At 38.5% G+C, this 21,772-nt stretch overlaps 1 protein-coding gene across 1 annotated transcript in view; it reads right to left on the bottom strand.

Annotated features, from left to right (window-relative positions):
- Nucleotides 1–21,772, bottom strand: part of ST6GAL2 (ST6 beta-galactoside alpha-2,6-sialyltransferase 2) — an 81,831-nt gene that overhangs the window by 15,693 nt on the left and 44,366 nt on the right. The window contains 3 exon segments of the mRNA XM_077134935.1: nt 7,372–7,546; nt 10,345–10,446; nt 16,378–16,475. Of these exon segments, the coding sequence (XP_076991050.1) occupies nt 7,372–7,546; nt 10,345–10,446; nt 16,378–16,475 (375 nt within the window).

The raw sequence follows: 21,772 nt of genomic DNA on the forward strand, positions 1-21,772 counted from the left end.
TGACCAAATAAAAAACATACTAGAAGCACACAACACCAGATTTGAAGAGACAGAAGAAAGAATAAGTGATATAGAGGACAGGACAACTGACTTCGAAGACTCAAAATAGCAAATGGCAAAAAAGATGGAAAAAATTGAGTGGGAACTCAGGGAAATAATAGACCAAACGAAGCACACAAACATAAGAATCATTGGTGTCCCAGAAGGAGAAGAGAGGAGTAAAGGGCTAGGAAGAGTAGTTGGGAATATAATGGGGGAAAACTTCCCAATCCTCATAAAGGACATAATATACAAGTCAGAGAAGCCCAAAGAACTCCAAACAGAATAAATCCAAATAAGTTTTCCCCAAAGCACATACTAATCAGCCTGTTAAATGTTGAGAGAAGCAGAAAATCCTGAAAGCAGCTACAGAAAAACAATTTACTACATACAAGGGAAATCAAATAAGACTTAGTTCAGACTACCCAACTAGCATGCTGGAGGTAAGAAGGCAGTGATATGATACATTCAAGATTCTGAAAAAGAAAGACTTCCAGCCAAGAATTCTGTACCCAGCCAAACTGTCCTTCAAAATTGAGGGAGAGATTAAAGTTTTCACAAAGAGTCCTGAAAGAATATGTCAACAAGAGACCAGCTCTATAAGAAATATTAAAAGGAGTTCTGCTGGCTGAAAACAAAAGACAGGAGAGGGTGGTAACTTTTGATTAGATGATTTCCATGGAGGTGTGTCTCTACCCACTGAAGGTGGAATTGCTTACTGCAATCCTTTAAAAGAGGAAACATTTTGGAGAGAGTCCCTTTTTGTAGAGCCACGAGAAAGCCAGCAGATGCCTGCCATGTTTGTCATGTGCCCTTACAGCTGAGAGAGAAACTCTGTGTTTGCCATGTGCCTTCTTACTTCAGAGAGAAACCCTGAACTTCATCAGCCTTCTTGAACCAAGGTATCTTTCCCTGGATGCCTTGGAGTGGACATTTCTATAGACTTGTTTTAATTGGGACATTTTCTTGGTCTTAGAACTGTAAACTAGTATCTGATTAAATTCCCCTTCTTAAAAGCCATTCCATTTCTGGTATACTGCATTCCAGCAGCTAGCAAACTAGAACATATATGGAGATTAAATAACACATTCTTAAACAACCAGTGGGTCAAAGAAGAAATTACTAGAGAAATTAGTAACTACCTGGAGATGAATGAAAATGAGAATACAATTTATCAGAACTTATGGGATGCAGCAAAAGCTGTGCTGAGAGGGAAACTTATTGCCTTAAATGGCTATATTAAAAAAGAAGAAAGAGCAAAAATCGAGGACTTAACCGCAAACCCGGAGAAAATTGAGAAAGAACAGCAAACTAACCCCAAAGCAAACAGGAGAAGAGGAAGAACAAAGATTAAAGCAGAGATAAATGCATGGAAGAACAAAAGAACAATAGAAAGAATCGATAAAGCCAAATGTTGGCAAGATTGACAAAGAAAAAAAGAGAGAGGATGCAAATAAAAAAATAAAAACTGAGAAGGTGTACATTACCAAAGATACTGAAGAAATAAAGGAAATCATAAGACAATACTATGAACAACTGTACGCCAACAACCAAGACAACTTGGATGAAATCGACAAATTTCTGGAGACACGCAAACAAGCTATACTGACTCAGGAAGAATTAGAAGATCTCAACAAACCAATCACAAGTATAGAGATTCAATCAGTCATCAAAAATCTTCCTATGAAGAAAGAAAGCCCAGGTCCAGATGGCTTCACAGGGGAATTTTATCAAATATTCCAGAAAGAACTAGCACCGATCTTGCTCAAACTTTTCCAAAAAATTGAGGAAAAAGGAACTCAACCTAATTCATTTTATGAAGCTAATGTCACTTTAATACCAAAACAAGGTAAAGATGCTATAACAAAGGAAAACTATAACCCACTTCCTTAATGAACACAGATGAAAAAATTCTCCATAAAATATAAGCAAATCAAATCCAACAGCACATTAAAAGAATTATACCCCATGATCAAGTGGGGTTTATACTAGGAATGCAATGATAGCGCAACACAAGAAAATCAGTTAATGTAACACAGCACATTAACAAATCAAGAGAAAAACCACATGTTCATCTCTACTGATACTGAAAAGGCAGTCGACAAACTTCAGCATTCTGAAAACACCCCAAAAGATAGGAAGCAATGATAACTACCTCAATATGATGAAGGGAATATATGAAAAACCAATAGCCACCATTGTACTCAATGGAGAGAGACTGAAAGCCTTCCCCCTAAGATCAGGTACAAGACAAGGATGCCTACTGTCACCATTACTATTCAACATTGTGCTAGAATTTCTAGCTAGAGCAATCAGGCAGGACAAAGAAATAAAAGGCATCCAAATTGAAAAGGAAGAAGTAAAACTCTCATTATTTGCAGATGACATGATACCAAACTTGGGAAGTCCTGAGAAATCTACAACAAAGTTACTTGATGTAATAAACACATTCAGCAAGGTGGCAGGATGTACAATTAATGTGCAAAAATCAGTAACATAGAATACACAAGCAATGACCTAGCTGAGGAGTCAGTCAAGGAAAAAAATCCATTCAAAATAGCAACTAAAAGAATCAAATACTTAGGAATGAACTTAACTAGGAATGTAAAGGACTTGTACATGTAGTTTTCTAACTACATTACATCGTTAAAAGAAATCAAAGGAGATCTAAATAGGTGGAAAGACATTCCCTGCTCATAGTTAGGAAGGCTAAATATAGTTAAGATGTCAATTCTCCCTAAATTGAGCTACAGATTCAACACAGTACCAATCAAAATTTATAAATCCTAGAAAAGTCATGCTTATTAATCCTAACCCAATCAGCACTGCAGGCTTGATCCCTGATTAGATCACCTCCACAGAGTTGTGGCGCCACCCATTCCAAGTGGGTCTTGATTAGTTTACTTGAAATCCTTTAAAAAAGGAAGCATTTTGGAGAAGGCTTGAGAATGAGGAGGGAGCTGCAGTACCACGGCAGAACCACAAGGCCAATAGTCTACCAACCAGAGACCTTCAGAGATAAGTAGAAAAATGCCCCTGGGGGTGCTTCATGAAACAAAACACCTGGAGCGACAGCTAGCAGAGGTTGCCATGCTTGCCACATGCCTTTCCAATTGAGAAAAGAACCCTGAACTTCATCCGCCTTTCTTAGTGAAGGTAATCTCTTGTTGGTGCCTTAATCTTGACATTTTTATAGACTTGGCTTAATTTGGACAATTTCCCAGCCTTAGAACCATTAACATGCAACTTACTAAATTCCCTTTCTTAAAAGCCATTCTGTTTCTGGCATACTGCAGCCCAGCAGCTAGTAAACTAGAACACAAACAAACAACCTACACTGATTGAAGAAAAAATCAAAGACCTCAGCAGACCAAAAGTAACTAAAGAATCAGTCATCAAAAGCCTCCAACAAAGGAAAACCTAGGACCAGATAGATGGCTTCACTGGTAAATTTTACCAAACATTCAGTGAAGAATTAATGCCAGTACTGCTGAAATTCTTCCAAACAATTTAAGAGGGAACATTTCCCAACTCATTCTTATGAGGTCAGTATCAGCCTAATACTAAAACCATGTCAAAAGAAAAAAAAAATTGCAGACCAATGTCTCTCATGAATATAGATGTCTTTCAAAATACCAGCAAACTGAATCCAAAAGCACTTAACAGAACTACACATTCAGATCAAGTAAGATTTATCCCAGGAATGCAAGGATGGTTCAACATAAGAAAATTAATGAATGTCATACTCTACATTAGTAGTATGTAAGGCTAAAACCACACAACATTTCAACTGATGCAGAAAATCCATTTGATAAAATCTAGTACTCCTTCTTCATAAAAACATGTAGAAAACTACGAATAGGAAGGAACATCCTTAACATGATAAAGGACATATATGAAAAACCCTCATTTGGAGAATTTCTGATATTCTCACAAGCAGTGGGGACAACCAAATCAATAGGTCAAGCCCTTGATTTTGAGGTTCAGCCCTATGAAACTTATTCCTGCAAAGGATAGGTTTAGCCTACTATAAAATTAGGCTAAGAGTCATCCCCAGAGAACCTCTTTTGTGGCTCAGATGTGGCCTCTCTCTCCAAGCCGACATGGCATGTGAATTCACTGCCCTCTCTGCCCCACCACATGGGACATGACTCCCAGGGGTGTAAATCTCCCTAGTAATGTGGGGAGAAATCCTAGAATGAGCCAGGACCCAGTATGAAGGGACTAAGAAAAACGTCTTAACCAAAAGGAGGAAGAGAGAAATAAGAAAAAATAAAATGTTAGTGGCAGAGAGATTTCAACCAGAGTCGAGAGATTATCCTGGAGGTTATTCTTATGCATTATATAGATATCCCATTTTAGTTTATGATGTATTAGAGCGGCTGGAGGGAAGTACCTGAAACTGTATAACTGTGTTCCAGTAGCCTTGTTTCTTGAAGATGATTGCATAATGATATAGTTTTTACAATGTGACTGTGTGATTGGGAAAACTTTGTGTCTAATGCTCCTTTCATCTAGGGTGTAGACTGATGAGTAAAAAATATGACTAAAAATAAATAAATAATGGGGGGACCCAAATTAACCAAATAAAATAAATTGGTTAGATGGAAATACTAAAGGTCAATGAGAGGGAGGGATAAGGGGTATGGTACGCATGAAGTTTTTATTTTTTCTTTCTTTTGCTGGAGTGATACAAATATTAAAAAAATGATCATGGTGATGAATACACAACTATGTGATGATATTGTGAACCACTGACTGTATACCATGTATGAATTGTTTATATGTTAAGAATGTTTGTATATTAAGTTTTATTGATAAAAATATGAAAAAATAAAAAAAAGAACTAAAAACAATTTTTCCCCTATGATTACACACAAGACAAAGATGCCCACTGTCACCACTGTTATTTAACACAGTACAAGAATGTTCTAGTTTGCTAGCTGCCAGAATGCAATATACCAGAAACGGAATGGCTTTTAAAAGGGGGAATTTAATAAGTTTTAGTTTACAGTTCTAAGGCTGAGAAAATGTCCCAATTAGAACAAGTCTATAGAAATGTCCAATCAAAGGCATCCAGAGAAAGATACCTTGGTTCAAGAAGGCCGGTGAAGTTCAGGGTTTCTCTCTCAAGTGAGAAGGCACATGGTGAACACAGTCAGGGCTTCTCTCTCAGCTGGAAGGGCACATGGCGAACATGGCGTCGTCATCTGCTAGCTCTCTCTCCTGGCTTCTGGTTTCATGAAGCTCCCCAGGAGGCGTTTTCCTTCTTCATCTCCAAAGGTTGCTGGCTTGTGGACTCTCTGCATCTCATGGCTACATCGTTCTGCTCTCTCTGAATCTCTTTCTCCAACATGTTTCCTCTTTTATAGGACTCCAATAAACCAATCAAGACCCACCCAAATGGGTGGAGACATGTCACCCCCTAATCCAGTTTAACAACAATTCTTGACTAAATCACATCATCCAGGGAGATGATCTCATTACAGTTTCAAACATACAGTATTGAATAGAGATTATTCTACCTTTATGAAATGGGATTTATATTAAAACATGGCTTTTCTTAGGGGGCATGCTTCCTTTCAAACCAGCACAAAGAAATTTTAGGCCAGAAAATTTTAGGCAATTAGGCCAGAAAAAGAAAGAAAAGACATCCAAGTTGTATAATAAGTAAAACTTTTCCTGTTTGCAGAAAACATAATCTAATAGAAAAGAAATCCTGAAAAATCTACAACAAACCTTCTAGAGCTAATAAATGGATTCATTAAAATGGGAGTGGAGATAGTACAAGATCAAAAATCAGTGGTCAGTTTTGATTCCCGGTACCTGCCCAAGCAAAAAAAAAAAAACAGTAGTGCTTCTATACACTAGTAACGAACAATCCAAAGAGGAATCAAGGAGAAAATTCCATTTATAATATCGCCTAAAGAATCAACTATCTAGGAATAAATTTAATCAAGGGTTAATATGACTTACATAAGCAAAACTACAAAACATTGCTGAAAGAAATTAAAGGAGACCAAAATAAAGGAAGGACAGTGTGTGTTCAAGAACTGGAGGACTCAAATATAGTTAAAACATCAATTCTACCTAAAGCAATTTACAGATTCAATGCAATCCCACTCAAACTCCAACAGTCATTTTTGCAGTAATAGAAAAGCCAATCATCAAATACATATAACAGAGTAATGGGCCCCAAACAGTCAAAACTATCTTGAAAAGACAAATGAAGTTGGAGGACATATTACAAAGCTACAGTAATCAAAATAGCATGGTACTGGCACAAAGACAGAACGATTGAATCAAACTGAGAGTGCAGAAGTAAACCTGCATATCAATGGCCAACTGATTTTTGACAAGGGCAACATGTCCACTCTGTGGGGAAAGAACAGTCTCTTCAACAAATGGTGCTAAGAGAACTGGATGGTCATATGTAAAAGAATGTCAGTGGACCCAACCTCAAACCATACATAAAAAAAAAGAACTTTAAATGGATCAAAGACCTACATATCAGAACCAAAATTATAAATCTCCTAGAAGAAAACACAAAGAAACATCTTCAGGACTTTGTATCAGGTAAAGGTTTTTTAGACTTTACACCAAAAGAATGAGCAAAAATAGAAAAATAGATGGGGGATCACTAATATTTAAAACTTTTTTGAAAGGACTTTACTAGAAAGGAAAAGAACAATCTACAGAATGGGAGAAAATATTTATAAACCATATATTTGATAATGATTTAACATCCAGGCTATATAAAGAAATCTTACAATGCAACAACAAAAAGACAAACAATCCAATTAAAAAATAGGAAAAAGACTTGAATGGACATTTCTCCAAAGAAGATACACAAATGGCCCAATATAAACAGGAAATGATGCTCAATGTCATTAGCCATCAGGGAAATGCAGATAAAAAATCACAATGAAATTTCACATCTGCTAGAATGGCTATTAAAAATGAAGATAGCATATTGGAGAGGAGGCAGAGAAATAGAAACTCTTGTATATTGGTGGTGGGGATGTAAAATGGTGCAGACACTGTGAAAAACTGGTGATTCCTCAAAAGTTTATCACATTGCCTTGCTATGTCACTTCTTGGTATATACCGCAAAGAACTGAAAGCATGGCCCTGAACAGATACTTGCACACTGATGTTCATGGTGGCATAATTCACAACTGCCAAAAGGTACAAACAACCCAAGTGTCTATAGAGGGATAAACAAAATGTGGTTGGTACATACAATGGAATATTATTCAGCCATAAAATGCTAAATATTAGGGATAACCGTGCCCACCCACCCAGTCATTCCAATTTATAATATATACATACCAATGAAACCAGAAGATGGTGGGTTGGGCTGGATCTTCTCTTTAGTGTTCTCCTGGATAATGTCCCAAAGCTGCCATATAAATTTAGGATGAAGAATATAAAATGGCTGATTTGGGTTTCTCTGACGATGCTGAATATATGGGGTGAACAGGTTGTAATCTGGCTTCTTGTACCACTAAGGGGAAAAAGATCAACACAACCAATTACAGATGGTTCCACAGTAAAAAAACAAAAAAACAGGACAGCACCAAGCAGGAGGATTTAGAGGCTGACGGGTCAGGCAGGGGCTGAAGAGAGGTGGGGAAGAAGTGATTCAATCTCTTCAATGGACACTTCCTCAGTGGGATGAAGGAAAGAGCCCAAAGAGAGAACAGAGTTCTAGCTCTACTGGGACGAGTGCTTTCATTCTTTGGGAAAATGAGGGAGATGGCTGGGGCAGGGGTTGACAGGCTTTATCTGTAAAGGTCCAGATAGAAAGTGCTTAAGTTTTGTGGGCTGTAACGTTCTCTCTTGCCACTATTCAATTCTGTCTTTGCAGCATGTGCACAGCCTAAAAAATATACAACCAAAGGGCATGGTTGTGTCCAATAAAACTTCGTTTTTAAATTAAAAAAAAATTTCATCAGAGTATCGAAAAAACTAAGTTTTCCAAATCTAATATATAGTGAAAGAAAGGAGATCAGTAGTTGCCTGGACTGGAAAGATTAACCACGATAGGGCACGAGGGAACTTTTTGTGGGGATGAAAATATTCTATATCTTGATTGTGTTGCTGGATACACAAGTATATTAATTTGTCAACAATCATCAAAATGTACACTTACATTTAATGTATGTAAATATTAGCATCATAAGGTTGATAAAAAAAAAGTTTTCAGAAGCATCTCAGGTACCACTGTGACATGGGAGAGGCTTTACTTCCTGAGCTCTGAGGGTACCATGCTCCCTTTGAAATAAGGGTGATACATAAATATTATATTTATATATAATATTCCATTGATTCTCCCAGTACTATTCCATTGATGAACCATTCTGTGGTATTAATAATTCTGAAGATGAATGGGCCACTAATCTTTCAGAAACCAGGCCCCCACGCCAAGAGGCACTGGGAGGGAGGTGAAGGGAATGGGGGATCGGGAGGAACCATTTCGTCTACCCTTGCTTCCTCCAGACCCTCCCAGAGTTCGTTATGGAACATAGCCCCCCCCCCCCCCCCTTATCACCATTGTTGCCACATCCTTCCAGGTGGTCAGCACTGTGCCCTGGGCTTGCAACAGAGGAAGGAGCAAGGTCAATCAGGTAGATGCTCTCTGCTGGTTCACGAAAACCAAGAAAGCTGTCAGACTATGAAACCAGAAAACCTCAGACTGGGAAGGAAGTTGAAAACTACAAAAATGCATTTGACACTTGGTTCTCAATAGAGGGTACATGTACTGGTTTGAAACTGTTGTGTACCCTAGAAAAGCCATATTCTTTAACCCTCATTCAATATTGTTGACTGGGATCATTCTGATTTGAGTTGTTTCCATGGAGATATGACCCACCCATTTGTGACGGGACCTTTAGACTGGGTGGTTTCCATGGAGATGTGTCTCCACCCACTCAAGGTTGCTTACTGGAGTCCTTTAAGAGGGAACCATTTTGGAAAAAGCTTCAGAGCCAACACACAGAGAGACACACTTGGAAATGCAGAAAGAATACACCCCCAGGGAAGCTGTTTTGAAACCAGAGGCCAAAGGACTAGCAGATGCCAGTCAAATGCTTTTCCATATCAGTCCTTCTTAAGTCAAGGTATCTTTCTCTGGATGCCTTAGTTTGGGCATTTTTATGGCCTGAGAACTATAAACTTGCAACTTTTTTATAAAAACCAACCCATTTCTGGTACATTGTATTTCAGCAGCATTAATAAAGAGTACATATCAAAATCATCTAGAGACCTTTCTCAAAAAAATACACTGAGGCTGTATTCGCATTTCTGGAAATAGGGCATGGACAGATATATTTTGAAAAGTACTTGCCAGGTGATTCTGATTTGCATTCCTTGTTAAGGCCCATTTAGTCATCTTGCAATCATGCTAGATGTCCAGCCTCAGTCTCAAGATGAAGACTGACGCTGAACTCTCCGTCTGGAGGGACCCATTCTCCCTTGGGCAGTTCTCAGAAAGTTATCCTTGATGTGGAGACAAAATCTGTAGTCCCACATTCATCTTATGAAGTATGCATCCTCTTGCAATAGCAGAAAAATCAAAAGACACTCATTTGTACATACTGATGGTATCTTTCAGTGGATTAAAAATCATCCAACCTTTCTACCCTTCTTTAAAAAACAAGTGCATTGGCTTTTCTCAAAAGATGTCATCAAAAGAAGCTAGCTGCTTGTTCTATAGATAGGTAACTATTTATCAGAATGTTGCTAATTTGCTTGTATTGTGAAGGCTGGTAAGGACCTTGCTTAAGCTATATCATGTAAGATTAAAAGAGTCTAGAGGCAAAAGCCAAAGAGAGGCATAGTCAAGAAAATCCTGCATTGGGTTCCATTAAAATATTAATGAGCTGTCAATTCACAAAGTTTAGATTTTCTTGTCAAGTATTTCCAATTTATTTTGAAAGCTCTTTGAACTAGGTGGAAGGTGGGCAAAATAACCCCATCACATGGAAAAACTCCTGAGTTTAATTAGCCCAACCTCCAGTAGCTAGGAATTTATGAACATTTATATATTTTACATGTGTTCTGTTTTTTTTTTTCTTTTTAATTTTTAGAAGTGTTCCAGAACTAAAGCACTTCAGCATTAGATAGATTATTCTCACCAAATATACTTTCCTAACTGGGCAGTGCCAGGGAGTTGCACATTTAATTAGCATGCTTGATCAGTTTCGTTCTGTCCCCCAAAGCTTAATCTTTGACATGTTTCATTTACTAATCAGTTGAAGGCCTGTCTGACCACGGGACAGAGAAACCAAAGGGAGTCCTTACCAGGTTAAGATTCGCAGAATATGGCGCAGGGTCCCAGGCCACCAAAATGACATCTTTATACAATGAACTGTCAATGAAGTGATAGTTGGGGTTGGTCAGAATCTGCAAGTACATAGAAAACCAACTTCAAAACCAGTGTTGGATGGGTGAACCTTGAAAACATGATGTTGCATGAAATAAGCCAGCCACAAAAAGATTGTATGATCTCACTGATAATGAAATAATTAGAATAAGCAAATTCGTAGAGTCAGAATCTAGAATGTAGGTTACCAGGGCCAGGTTAGGGTAGGAAATGGAGACCTAATACTTAAATTGTAAAGAATTTCTCTTTGGCTTGATTGTGAAGTTTTGATAATGGATGATGGTGATGATAGCATAATATTGTGGAAGTAATCAATAGCACTGAGTTATAAATGTGAATGTGGTTAAAAAGGGAAATGTTAGTTTGCACATATGTTACAAGAATAAAATTTAAAAAAAAAAGTCTGGTTTTTCAAAATTATGTATTTTTTTTAAAAAGTGACCATCAAAAAGAGGAATCAGAGCAAGAGACAGTGTTCCTCTGACTTCATTTTCCTTTGGGGCAGTGTGAGGGATAGGCTTTGCAAAGGGAAGCATTTACAGAATGTCTGGGGAAATGAGGTTTTTAAAGGAAACCCTCAGTCCTTAAATTTTTCACCAGCACTTTACCTATGTCTAGTGATATTGAACCAGCTCCTGAGAGATGTAATTTCCTAGCTAATTCAAGATCCCCAACCTCTTCTTCTGTAATTGCCTGACAGGTAATTTGGAGAGAGGCAGGCGTGGATGAATTGGCTTATTAAGGTGCCTCCAGAGTGACAGTCTGGGACAAACAAATGGGACATAAAAAGTCAATGTACTTGAAACATCCTGGAGGATGGCAGTCCTCTGCCTATGGCACCCCTCATCCCCCTTTTGGAAAAAAAATAATGTACTCTTTTCTGCAGTTTTAAAAAAAAATTATTAATAAAATCAATCAACATACAACACAAACATTCTTAATGTATGAACATTGCATACTTGGTGTGCAATCAGTGGCTCACAACATCATCACATAGTTGCATACTCATCACTATGATCATTTCTCAGAACACCTACATCACTCCAGAAAAATAAAAGAAAAAGAAAAAAGAAAAAACTCATAGAAACCATACCCCGTACCCTTCCCTCTCATTGACCACTAGTATTTTCCTCTACCCAATCTAATTTAACATTTATTCTCCCTATTATTTATTTTTAACCCATATTTTTTACTCATCTGTCCATACCGTAGATAAAAGGAGCATGAGAACAAGGTTTTTGCAATCACACAGTCACTTTGCGAAAGCTCTATCATTATACAATCATCTTAAAGAAACATGGCTACTGGAACACAGCTCTAGTTTCAGGCAGTTCCCTCTAGCCTCTCTAATGCACCTTAAACTAAGAAGGGGTATCTATATAATGTGTAAGAATAACCTCCAGGATAACCTCTCGACTCTGTTTGAAATCTCTCAGCCACTGACATTATTTTGTCTTATTTCTCTCTTTCCCCTTTCAGTCAGGAAGGTTTTCTAAATCCCTTGAAGCTGAGTCCCAGCTCGTTCTAGGATCTCTGTCCAACGTTGCCAAGGAGGTTTACACTCCTGGGAGTCATGACCCATGTACAGAGGGGAAGGGTAGTGAGTTTGCTTGCCATCTTGGTTGAGAAAGAGGCCACATCTGAGCAACAAAAGAGGTTCCCAGGGAGGGTGACTCTTAGGCCTATTTTTAAGTAGGCTTGGCCTATTCTTTGTGGGGATAAGTTTCATATGAACAAACTCCATGATTGAGGGTTTGGCCTATTGATTTTGTTATCCTCACTGCTTGTGAGAATATCAGGCCTTCTCCAAATGGGGAAGGTGAATTTTCCTTCTTTCTCATCATTTCCCTGAGGGGACTTTGCAAATATTTTTTTATTCACTGTTCAAATCACTCTGGGATTTATCAGGGCATCACTCCGGACAAACCTACAAAATCTCATGTCCTACTCAAGGTTCCATGTACTTATGGTGTTCAATTAAACTGTCAATACAAGTTATATTAGGAAATGCACTAGTCACAATATAAATTGTGTACCAAATAAACATTTTTTGTTTTAGTCTCACACAGAAGTTAAAGGTTTTTAAAATATGAATTAGCATCTTTTTTCAATACCCTGCAATATTTTTTTCTGCAGTTTTAAGATGTATTACTTTTTACTTCACATTTTAACGTTACTAAAATTAGGATGTATCATACAGATGACAGGTATTTTAATTTGGTGGTGTTTATCTCCTCCTCTCTCAAAAGCTGTTATTAGATGAACGGTGGATCTTAGAATCAATGACGTCTGTGGAAATACGGTAATTGTTTCTTTACTTGCTGCGGGTGGCTTGGTTCAGTGAACTATGCAAAAAGCTAATCTTTTGTTCTGCAAGCAACTCATAATAAATCACTCATCACTTCATTTGCTTTCTATACATTTTCCAAATGCTAAAACTTGTGGTTTTTTATGAGAATAACTTTGCTATAAATTGTGAAGACTTTCTCAGAACATGAAGAAAAGAGGTATTTTCATTTTTAAAATTTTCAAATAATAGGCTAATGTTCAAAGCTCCCCTACCAGCTCTTGGATTTCTTTGTGTGTGCATGCATATGAATTTTCTTAACATTTTAATTCATAACTGCTCCTCAAACTGGAAACAAGCCAAACATCCACCAACTGGTAAATAGATAAGCAAACTGTATCATGTTCGTGTAGTAAAACAGTACTCAGTAATAAAAAAAGAGAATAAACTATCCCACAAGCACCAACAGAGATAAATTGCAAAAGCATTTAGTTGAGTGAAAGAAACCACACAAACATAATTATTTAATTGATTCTATTGATTCAAAGTTCTAGAACAGGCAAAACTAAGTAATGGTGATAGAAATCGGGACAATGTTTACTTCTGGGGGCACAACCCTTGGCTTTCAGTGAATAAAGTCCTACAGAGTATCTGCTAGTTTTAGAAAATATCCATTGACCAAAATACATGGTACATACTTGAATAGTTTAAAACATTGCACACACCTGTGGGTACTCAATAAACTCTATGGAAGAGCTGGGAAATGCCCAGAAATGTATCATAAACTATATAATGAACAGGGGTCTAAAAAGATTCTTCATACCTTCTTAGAAGCTCAGTGACAGCAGAAGTATGTTTTTTTTTTTTTGCAGCTCAAAATTAAGAGAATATGCAAGAAAATCTTTCATCTTTTTTTTAAGAAGCAGAGGAATTTTCCAGAATCTCTTTAGGTGCCACTGAGTAGGAGTCATGGAGTAATGCCTGCAGACAGCTTGGGCTTGGAATTTGCTTGTCCGCTTACATTGGGTGACCATGAGCAGTACTCAATCTCGCTAGCCAGGCATCCTCCTCATAAGATGGAAGTAATGAATACCCATTTCGATTATTGGGAGGCCTAAGTGAGATGTTGCATGTGAGGCTTAACAGGATACCAACACAAAAGAAGAATTTAATACATGTTGGGGAACTCATTTTTTTTTGATGTTTTATTTTGAAATACTTTCAAATGTATAGCAGTTTTACAAAAATCATACAAATACCTAAAGAGAACCCCACCACATATTCCTACCCCCAAAGACACCCATATCCACCAATTTAAACATTTTATCACATTTGCCATATCATTCCATCTATCCATCTATTTGTCTGTCTACCAGTCCACTTCCTTCCTTCCTTTCTTCTCTCCTTTTTCCTTCCCTCAATTGTGGGAACACATATACAACTTAACTCTTCCATCTCAACTACTCCCCTGTACACCATTCAATGGAATTAATCACAGTCACAATATTACAGAACGCTCATCACTTCAAATTACTAAAACTTCCCCATCTTCCCAAACAGAAACCCCTAACCATTATGCATTAACTCCCATCCCCTCTGCTCTCCACCCCGTGCATGTTCTCTAATATTGTTTTTGTGGTTACCATCTTCAGTTTAACATCCTAAGCCAATAACAACAGCGTTTGCCTTAGTACCAACTTAACTTCAATAGTATATACAAACTATGTTCCTACACCTCTCCATCCCCAAACCTTTAGCCGTTTTATCATAAGTTATATGTTTACACCTTGTGATTCTAAAACCACTGATTTATCATTGCATTTTATGCATTTGCCTTTAAGATCCTGTAGGAAGTTTTTACTCCACTTTTTAGTGCAGTTACAAATAGAAAATACAGTAGTATTGGCACTTAGATTTACCCCTGTCATTACCTCTACCAGAAATTGTGATTTCTTCATGCAACTTTGATCTATTGTATATCATCCTTTCCTTTTAACCTGCAGACTTCTCTTTCACATCTCCTGTAGGGCCAATCTAGCAGCGACAAACTCCCTTAGTATTTGTTTATCCAAGGATATCTTAATCTCTCATTCGTATTTGAAAGACAATTTTGACAGACATAGAATTCTTGTAGGAAATTTTTTGCTTTCAGCACTTTAAATATGCCATCTTATTGCCTTCTTGCCTCCACAGTTTCTAATCAGAAATCGGCACCTTATCTTCTTGAGGATCCCTTGTATGTAACATCTTGCAAGTTTTCTGCAGCCTTCAGAATTCTCTATTTTTGGCCTTGGACAGTTTGATTTTAAGATGCCACAATATGGATCTATTTGGGTTTATTCTCTCTGGAGTTCAATAAGCATCTTGGATCTCTATAATCATTTCTTTCATTAAATTTGGGAAGTTTTCAGAAATTATTTCTTAGAATGTTGTCTCTGCCCCTTTCTCTCTTGCTTTTACTTCTGGCCTCGCAGTGCATTTACTGGTATGCTTGATGGTGTCCCACAGGTTCCTTAGACTCTATTCACTTTTCTTCATTCTTTCTACTCCTCACACTGCGTGATTTCAATTGTCTCATCTTCAAGTTCACTGATACTCTCTTCTGTGAACTTCAATCCACTACTGAGCCCCTCAAGGAAATTTTTAATTTCTGTGGTCTGCCGCTCTGCCTGGTTCCTTTTCATCATTTCCAGCTCTCTAATGACACTCTCTTTAGGGTTCAACTCTCTCTTTCCTGATTTCCTTTAGTTCTTTGTTCATGTTTTTCTTTAGAGCTCCTTCAATATATTTAAAACAACTTTTTACAAATCTTTAATTGCCTAGCTCTAGACTTCCTCACTGACGGCTTCTAATGCTTTAATCTTCTCCTCTGCCTGGTACACTGTTTCCTGTTTCTTTGCATGTTTTGTAATCTTTGGCTGAAACCTGGACATTTTTATATTTTAATGTATTATCAGTGGAATTTAGACACTGGGTTATCTGTTCTTTAAGCTTGTGTCCATCTAATGTTATGCAGATTTCCTCTAATGCCAGGAGCGCAGGCTGGCTCTGTGCTGAGCAGGCGAGAGAGCTGAGGGAGGGGCCAACCAGGGTGTCAGAAATCTCTCCACTTTTAAAGTAAACTTTTTTCTTGATTCAGTGCTTGGGCTATTACTGCATCCCTTTAACTCTTTTCTGGAGCTTTTAGAGAGATGTTTCTCCCGGTTCTTGTTGGTTGTTCAAAGTGGAGGAACAAAAACCCCTTCATTACGGGGCCCTGATGCACCTCATTCTACCATCTTCCTACGTTTCAGTACTCTGCATACCTCATTTTTGTACCATTGCTTTACTTCCCTTCATTCCTTTCCTTTCCTATCACCATTTTTCTATGTTTAACTGCTTTTCCTCAGACTACAAAGTATACCACGTTAAGTTTATATTTCATACACACACACACACACACACACTTACTCTGATTTTTCCTTTTGATCCTATTTACTTAATTTTCTTTATTAATGTCATGCCTGAATTTGTGTTTCTCTTCATTTTTCCCTTTAAACAAAACAAGTATCACAGTAATGGATAATCAATTAATTTCTCTTCACTATCCAGTTAAACTATTTAACTATAGTTAAACTATTTAACTATAAAACATACACCCCTGAAATCATGCCGTCCCCCTTACCTGGGAATTAATGATGCGCACAGTGGTTTTGTTCCCCACATCTCTCTCATAACCGTGGGTAGGAGCAGAGTTAAATCTCAAAACTGCATCATGCGAATCTAAGGGCACATAAGTGACAAGCTTACTTTTTTACCCTGCAAAAATCACACAAATTAGGGGAAAAAATGTGAAAACACATCTTTCAATACTGAAGCTAATTAGATAGCACCAAAAAAGTTAAAATATCCATACACAGATAACTTACAAACTTATTGAGAACGAGGTCCTGGTAGACGGGGGACATCGACATGGAAATATATACTCATAAACCTGTTCATGAGCCTACATCATGTAGGTTATATTCAGATGCTTGTTATGTTTTCACATGCTTTACAAGTGACATGCTTTCTGTAGCTATTCTTCTGGAGGTTCCAAAATATGTGGAAGGTGGAATTTATGGGAGCAATCTACCAAAGATGCTCAAAAACTGTGGCTACCATGCTAAGGCTTCGTACTGCTTGCAGAGCATAAGTGCTGCTCCTGGGATGCAAAAATCATGTATAAAGCCGCTGCATTCACAAAGGCCAAGCGTGTCACACAGTAACCGCCTTTGAGTCAACCTTACCGCGTTTTTAGTGTTGGTTTGTGCTTAAAAAGAAAACCCATCCAGATTTTCCCGCAACCTTATATACGGGTGGTGATGCCAGGAGGGCACGAAATCAGCATGAGAGCATCCTGTGTGCCCAGGGAAGGCTGCCTTACTGCCGCAGCCCTGGAGGGCAGGAAGATCCATCAACGTCGCTGGCTGCCCAGGCTCCATCAGTCCGTAATGGCTCATCCTGGTTCACGGTTTCAACTAAAACGTAAATTAACATCTCGCTTCATTCACTTTGATGGACTTTCCCCAGTTCTCTGGGTACTGTGAGGTCCTCGTGAGATATAAAGGAGGCTGATAAAGAGACTGAGCGCCAAGGCGAGGGAAATGGGCTCACCTCATTAAGGAATGGGAATGGGATCATTTCCCTTTCCACAAGACAGTCTATGCACATAGATCTTTCTTGAGATTTCCTGAGCCAGTTAACATGTTTCTCAGAAACCAGCCTGAAAGTAGAATCATTCAGCAAATGGGAATTTCTACGGACCGTCTTGAGCTTCAAAAATCCCATACACATTTCAAGTTTAACTGGGGGCAACTACCATGCCTCTTTGTGAGAGAGCAAGAGATGAGTTGATGAATTTCTGCTCTGCCAAAGCAGCGGGTGCACCCACACCACTGCCACGTCAGCTCCCACTTTCTGTGGCCACCCTTTGAGGCGGTGCCACCATTTTCGCTTGAGCCTTTCTTCCACCTCCTGAGCAATCTCCTTGGGGAGCAGTCTCCTTCCTATGCCTAAGCAGGAAAACCACAGCGTGCATGCCACAACAATGTTGCAAAAGGTTACCTTTATTGACAAGCCCTGAATCGAAAAGAATTTAGTTTCCAAAATTTGTGTACCGAAACTAATTACTGTCTGGAACAAAATGAATGTATATAGGATACCTGGCTATGTCATAGAAAAGTCCTATTATGTTCTTTCAGAAGAAATTTTGCTGGGATTGGCACAATAAGGCCTGAGGGCTAAGTGTACCTCCCTGCCTGTTTTAGTAAATAAGGTTTTACTGCAACACTGACACATACTTTCGTCTACATAGTGTCTATAATAGAGAGATTGTTTTAACAGAGACTGTAGGGCCCAACAATCTAAAATAGTTACTATCTGGTTCTTTAAATAAAAAGTTTGCTGATCCCTAGATTACATAGATGCCTTGTATAAATGATGCTAAATAATCCTACAACTTCCACCAAAAAGCTGGTTCTTCACCATTTAACAACCTGCTCATCTTCCTTCCTTCCAGTCTAAAAATTAATTGCCTTGTTATTTATTTTTATTGGATAGGGTTTTTTTTTCATATAAATTAAAATGATATTTGTGCTAACAAGTAGACTAGATTTCCTAATGCAATGGTTTACTTTTTGGTTTCAGGAACCTCTTTATCCTGTGGAAAAATTATTGTTGACAACCCAAAGAGCTTGTTTATATGGACTGTATCTATTGATATTTACCACATTAGAAAGTAAAACAAATTTTTTAAATGTTTATCAAGTTATTTAAAAATAACCTAGCATTTTGAAAATACATATTTTTCAAACAAAAAACAATTGGTGAGATGTGGTGCTGTTTGAAATGTTTGCAAATCTCTCTAATGTATGGCTTTAGAAGACAGTTGGTTTCTTTCTCATACCTGCTTCTGCATTTAAACTGCTGCAATTTATCATTTTAGCTAAAGAAACACAGATACGGCATTGCACAGGGGAAGAATATTTCCAGATAATTGTGGGTATTCTTTAATGCTTCATCAAAACTCGGTGATTGCTGGTTTATTAAATGTTCGGTGCAACATGGAATCTGAAGCACTATCAATGAACTTTTTGTAATTAGTTGTATTAATATCCATTAGTTAACCTTGCTCTTAAAATACATCCTTTACCCATCCATGATTTTGTTAACACTGTGCAAGGACCATTTGGAAAATATTGGTTCAGTAAGTTGCAGGTCTTCCAAATACTGATGCATCTCATTATAAAGTATCAAAAAATCACATTTGTTAAAATCACCATGGAGCTCATTGGTGAGGGAAGCTTCCAAGCTTGTGGTTAAAAGCTTGAATTTTATGATTAGTCACAAACATCATCAGGTGTTTTCTAAAAGTGAGAGTCTCACTTAATTCATTTTGGGAGAAATATCTGCCAAATATCCAAGGCTAAATAATCTAAGTATTGCTGCTTTTTGTTTTTTTCTTTTTTTTTAAAGTAAAAATTTTCTTCCATGACACAAATGGCTGGTTCCACCCACAACTCAATCGCACAAGTCTCTTCCAGTTGTGTTTTTGTTTGCAGAAGTGCTATCGGTGCACTACCCATTTTGCCACACATTACCTTAAAAAAAACACATGCACCCAAGAGTTGAGATTTGATAACATTAATAATTTTTACTATGCCATCAAGAACACCCATGTGTGAAACGTGTATTTTCCTTTTCATTTACTGCGAATGAAAGTGAAAAATACAATGGCTACTAATATAATATGATGCCAGTGCTTTGATTTGCCTAAGAAGCCAGCAGTTTTAACCACCATTGTTTCTACATCATCAGTGCAAATGTCAACAGTCAGAAAGTAAAACAGTGTCTCAGTTTTGTTATAAAAATAAGGCCTTGGGGACCCCAAGAGTAAGCAGACTACAATATGTGTGCTGTTGACCTAGGGCAACTCTCTCCCAAGGCAGAGGGTGAGAGATGAACCTCAAAAAAAGGCCACTGCAGGGCCTCTGAGTTATAAGTGACAATAGCAGGACCAGTGTGATGCTGTCACTCCTAAATTCTACTAAACCGCTCCTCCTTAGACCCGGCCTTCAGCTTAAGGTCATATGAATGAGCCAGGGGCCCCAAACAGTGGGTATTTCAAATTAAGCAGCAATTCCAATAATGTCACCCTGACCCAGCATTTAAAAGCATGTTGCCCTAAACTGAGCTGTGGTCTGAGCCTTTGAACAGCTTTTCACCTTTGGAAATGGTGTTAGTCTGAAGAGTTCAAAAGTCCAATGCACATGCAGAAACTGAGATGGAGATAAAAGTCTGTTATGGATGGAGATTTGGGTCGTACCTAGTTAAAGCTGTCAGAATGCCTCTGCTTCCCCTGCAAGGAGAAGGAGTATCAGCGATGAGCAGAGGGAGTATACATCTACTAGGCAGGCATGTTTTGTAAACCTATCTCTGGCTGTCAATGTCTTTGATAATGCGCCTTAAAAATCTAAGCTGTCCGTTCATATTTAGAAAATAAGGAGCAGTTCAGACAGCAAGCATGAGGGGCACAAGGTAAAGCATCATTTCTGGAAAGGCATTTCCAGGCTACAGCGTTACGTGCTGACCTCTGAGAGCAGAGGCAGGGCTAACCGCCTCCGCTGCAGGAAGATTAAAACCCCTAAAGGAACAGCCCAGTCCAGCCTTTGGGCATCACACCCGAGATCCATGTCTTCTTCTACCTCTCTGCACTGATACAGAAAATTAAATGAAGCAGCAAAAGAAGGAAATGGCCTGTGAGTGAATTAAGACCAAGCCATGATTCACCTCTCTTCCACTTCCCACCTCCCTGGTCTCCCACCGGGGTCTGTCTCACATCTTACGGGGACTGCTGCTTCCTTCATACCCTCAAATCCAAACTCTGGAGCAAGGTCTCTCAAATGCAAAGCTTGCCTGTCACTCCCCAGCTCAAAAGGTTTCAATGCCTCTGCTTCCCCTGCAAGGTAGGTAGAACTAGAGTTTCCAGGCTCAGTCCAGTGACTCCAGGTGCCCCCATTGCCTTATCTGTAAAATGGGAACAACCCTATCTATCACTAAGGGTTGCATGTACAAAGCCTTTAGTAATTATACAATTATATTATACAACTATTAAATGGAGTCTAATGTCAGCAGAATGGCCTGCACAACCATCCATGACCTGACCTCCTGCCTACCTAGCCAGCTCCTCTCCTCTCCCCAGCTGCCCCCTTGCACTAGCCAGCTCCTCTCCTCTCCCCAGCTGCCCCCTTGCACTTGTCTGTAGTTCTCAAGTATTGTGCTGTTTCTCACCCAACTTATTTATGCCGGACCTTCAGCCTGAATTCCACTCACTTCCCCTAGGCTCTTCTGAGAAGCTTTTCCTAACCTCCCCTTCTGCCCAGACCTCAAGCATCAGGGTAGATTAAGACTTATCATTTCTTTCACGTCAAGTAAGTATTTCTGTTATCACTGCCCTAACCACATCATACTGGGATTGTCTACAGTTAGTGCCCGCCCCCAACTGACTGTGGAGTATCTGATTTTGGGTCTGTGCCTTATTCATCTTTGGGTCACTAGTGCTACAACAGTATCTGGTAAATAATTAATGCTTGTCAAATAACTTTATGATCTTCTTTTTCATCTCTTTTTAAATTTTTTTTTTTTATTTTAGTAATCATGGCATGCTAATTCCAAAGCTTTCTTCAGTAACCACTAAAGCCATTTCTCCGACCTCTCCTTTACCACACACTTTCCGGAATTTGAGTTTGGAGTTCACTGATCCTTATTTCCCATATCAAGGCTGCTCCCTGGGTTCAGAGCAGACGTTTGCTCCTGAAGTATGTTTACACAGGATAGCCAGTAGGTGCTCTCTCTGCCACATTATTATTGCTTATACATATGCTTCTTCTCTCATGACTCTAGGCAAGAAATGTTCATGTTTCCAAAATAATGCCATTCATTTTTCAACAACATTCTCATAGTGGAGTTTACAACTGCCACACTTCTCAAAAGCAGTTTCAGGTTATGCTCAGTCTCACAGCATAGAAGCAAAGGGGCTG

This window comes from Tamandua tetradactyla, chromosome 17 (assembly GCF_023851605.1).
Source record: "Tamandua tetradactyla isolate mTamTet1 chromosome 17, mTamTet1.pri, whole genome shotgun sequence".
Classification (NCBI taxonomy): Eukaryota; Metazoa; Chordata; class Mammalia; order Pilosa; family Myrmecophagidae; genus Tamandua; species Tamandua tetradactyla.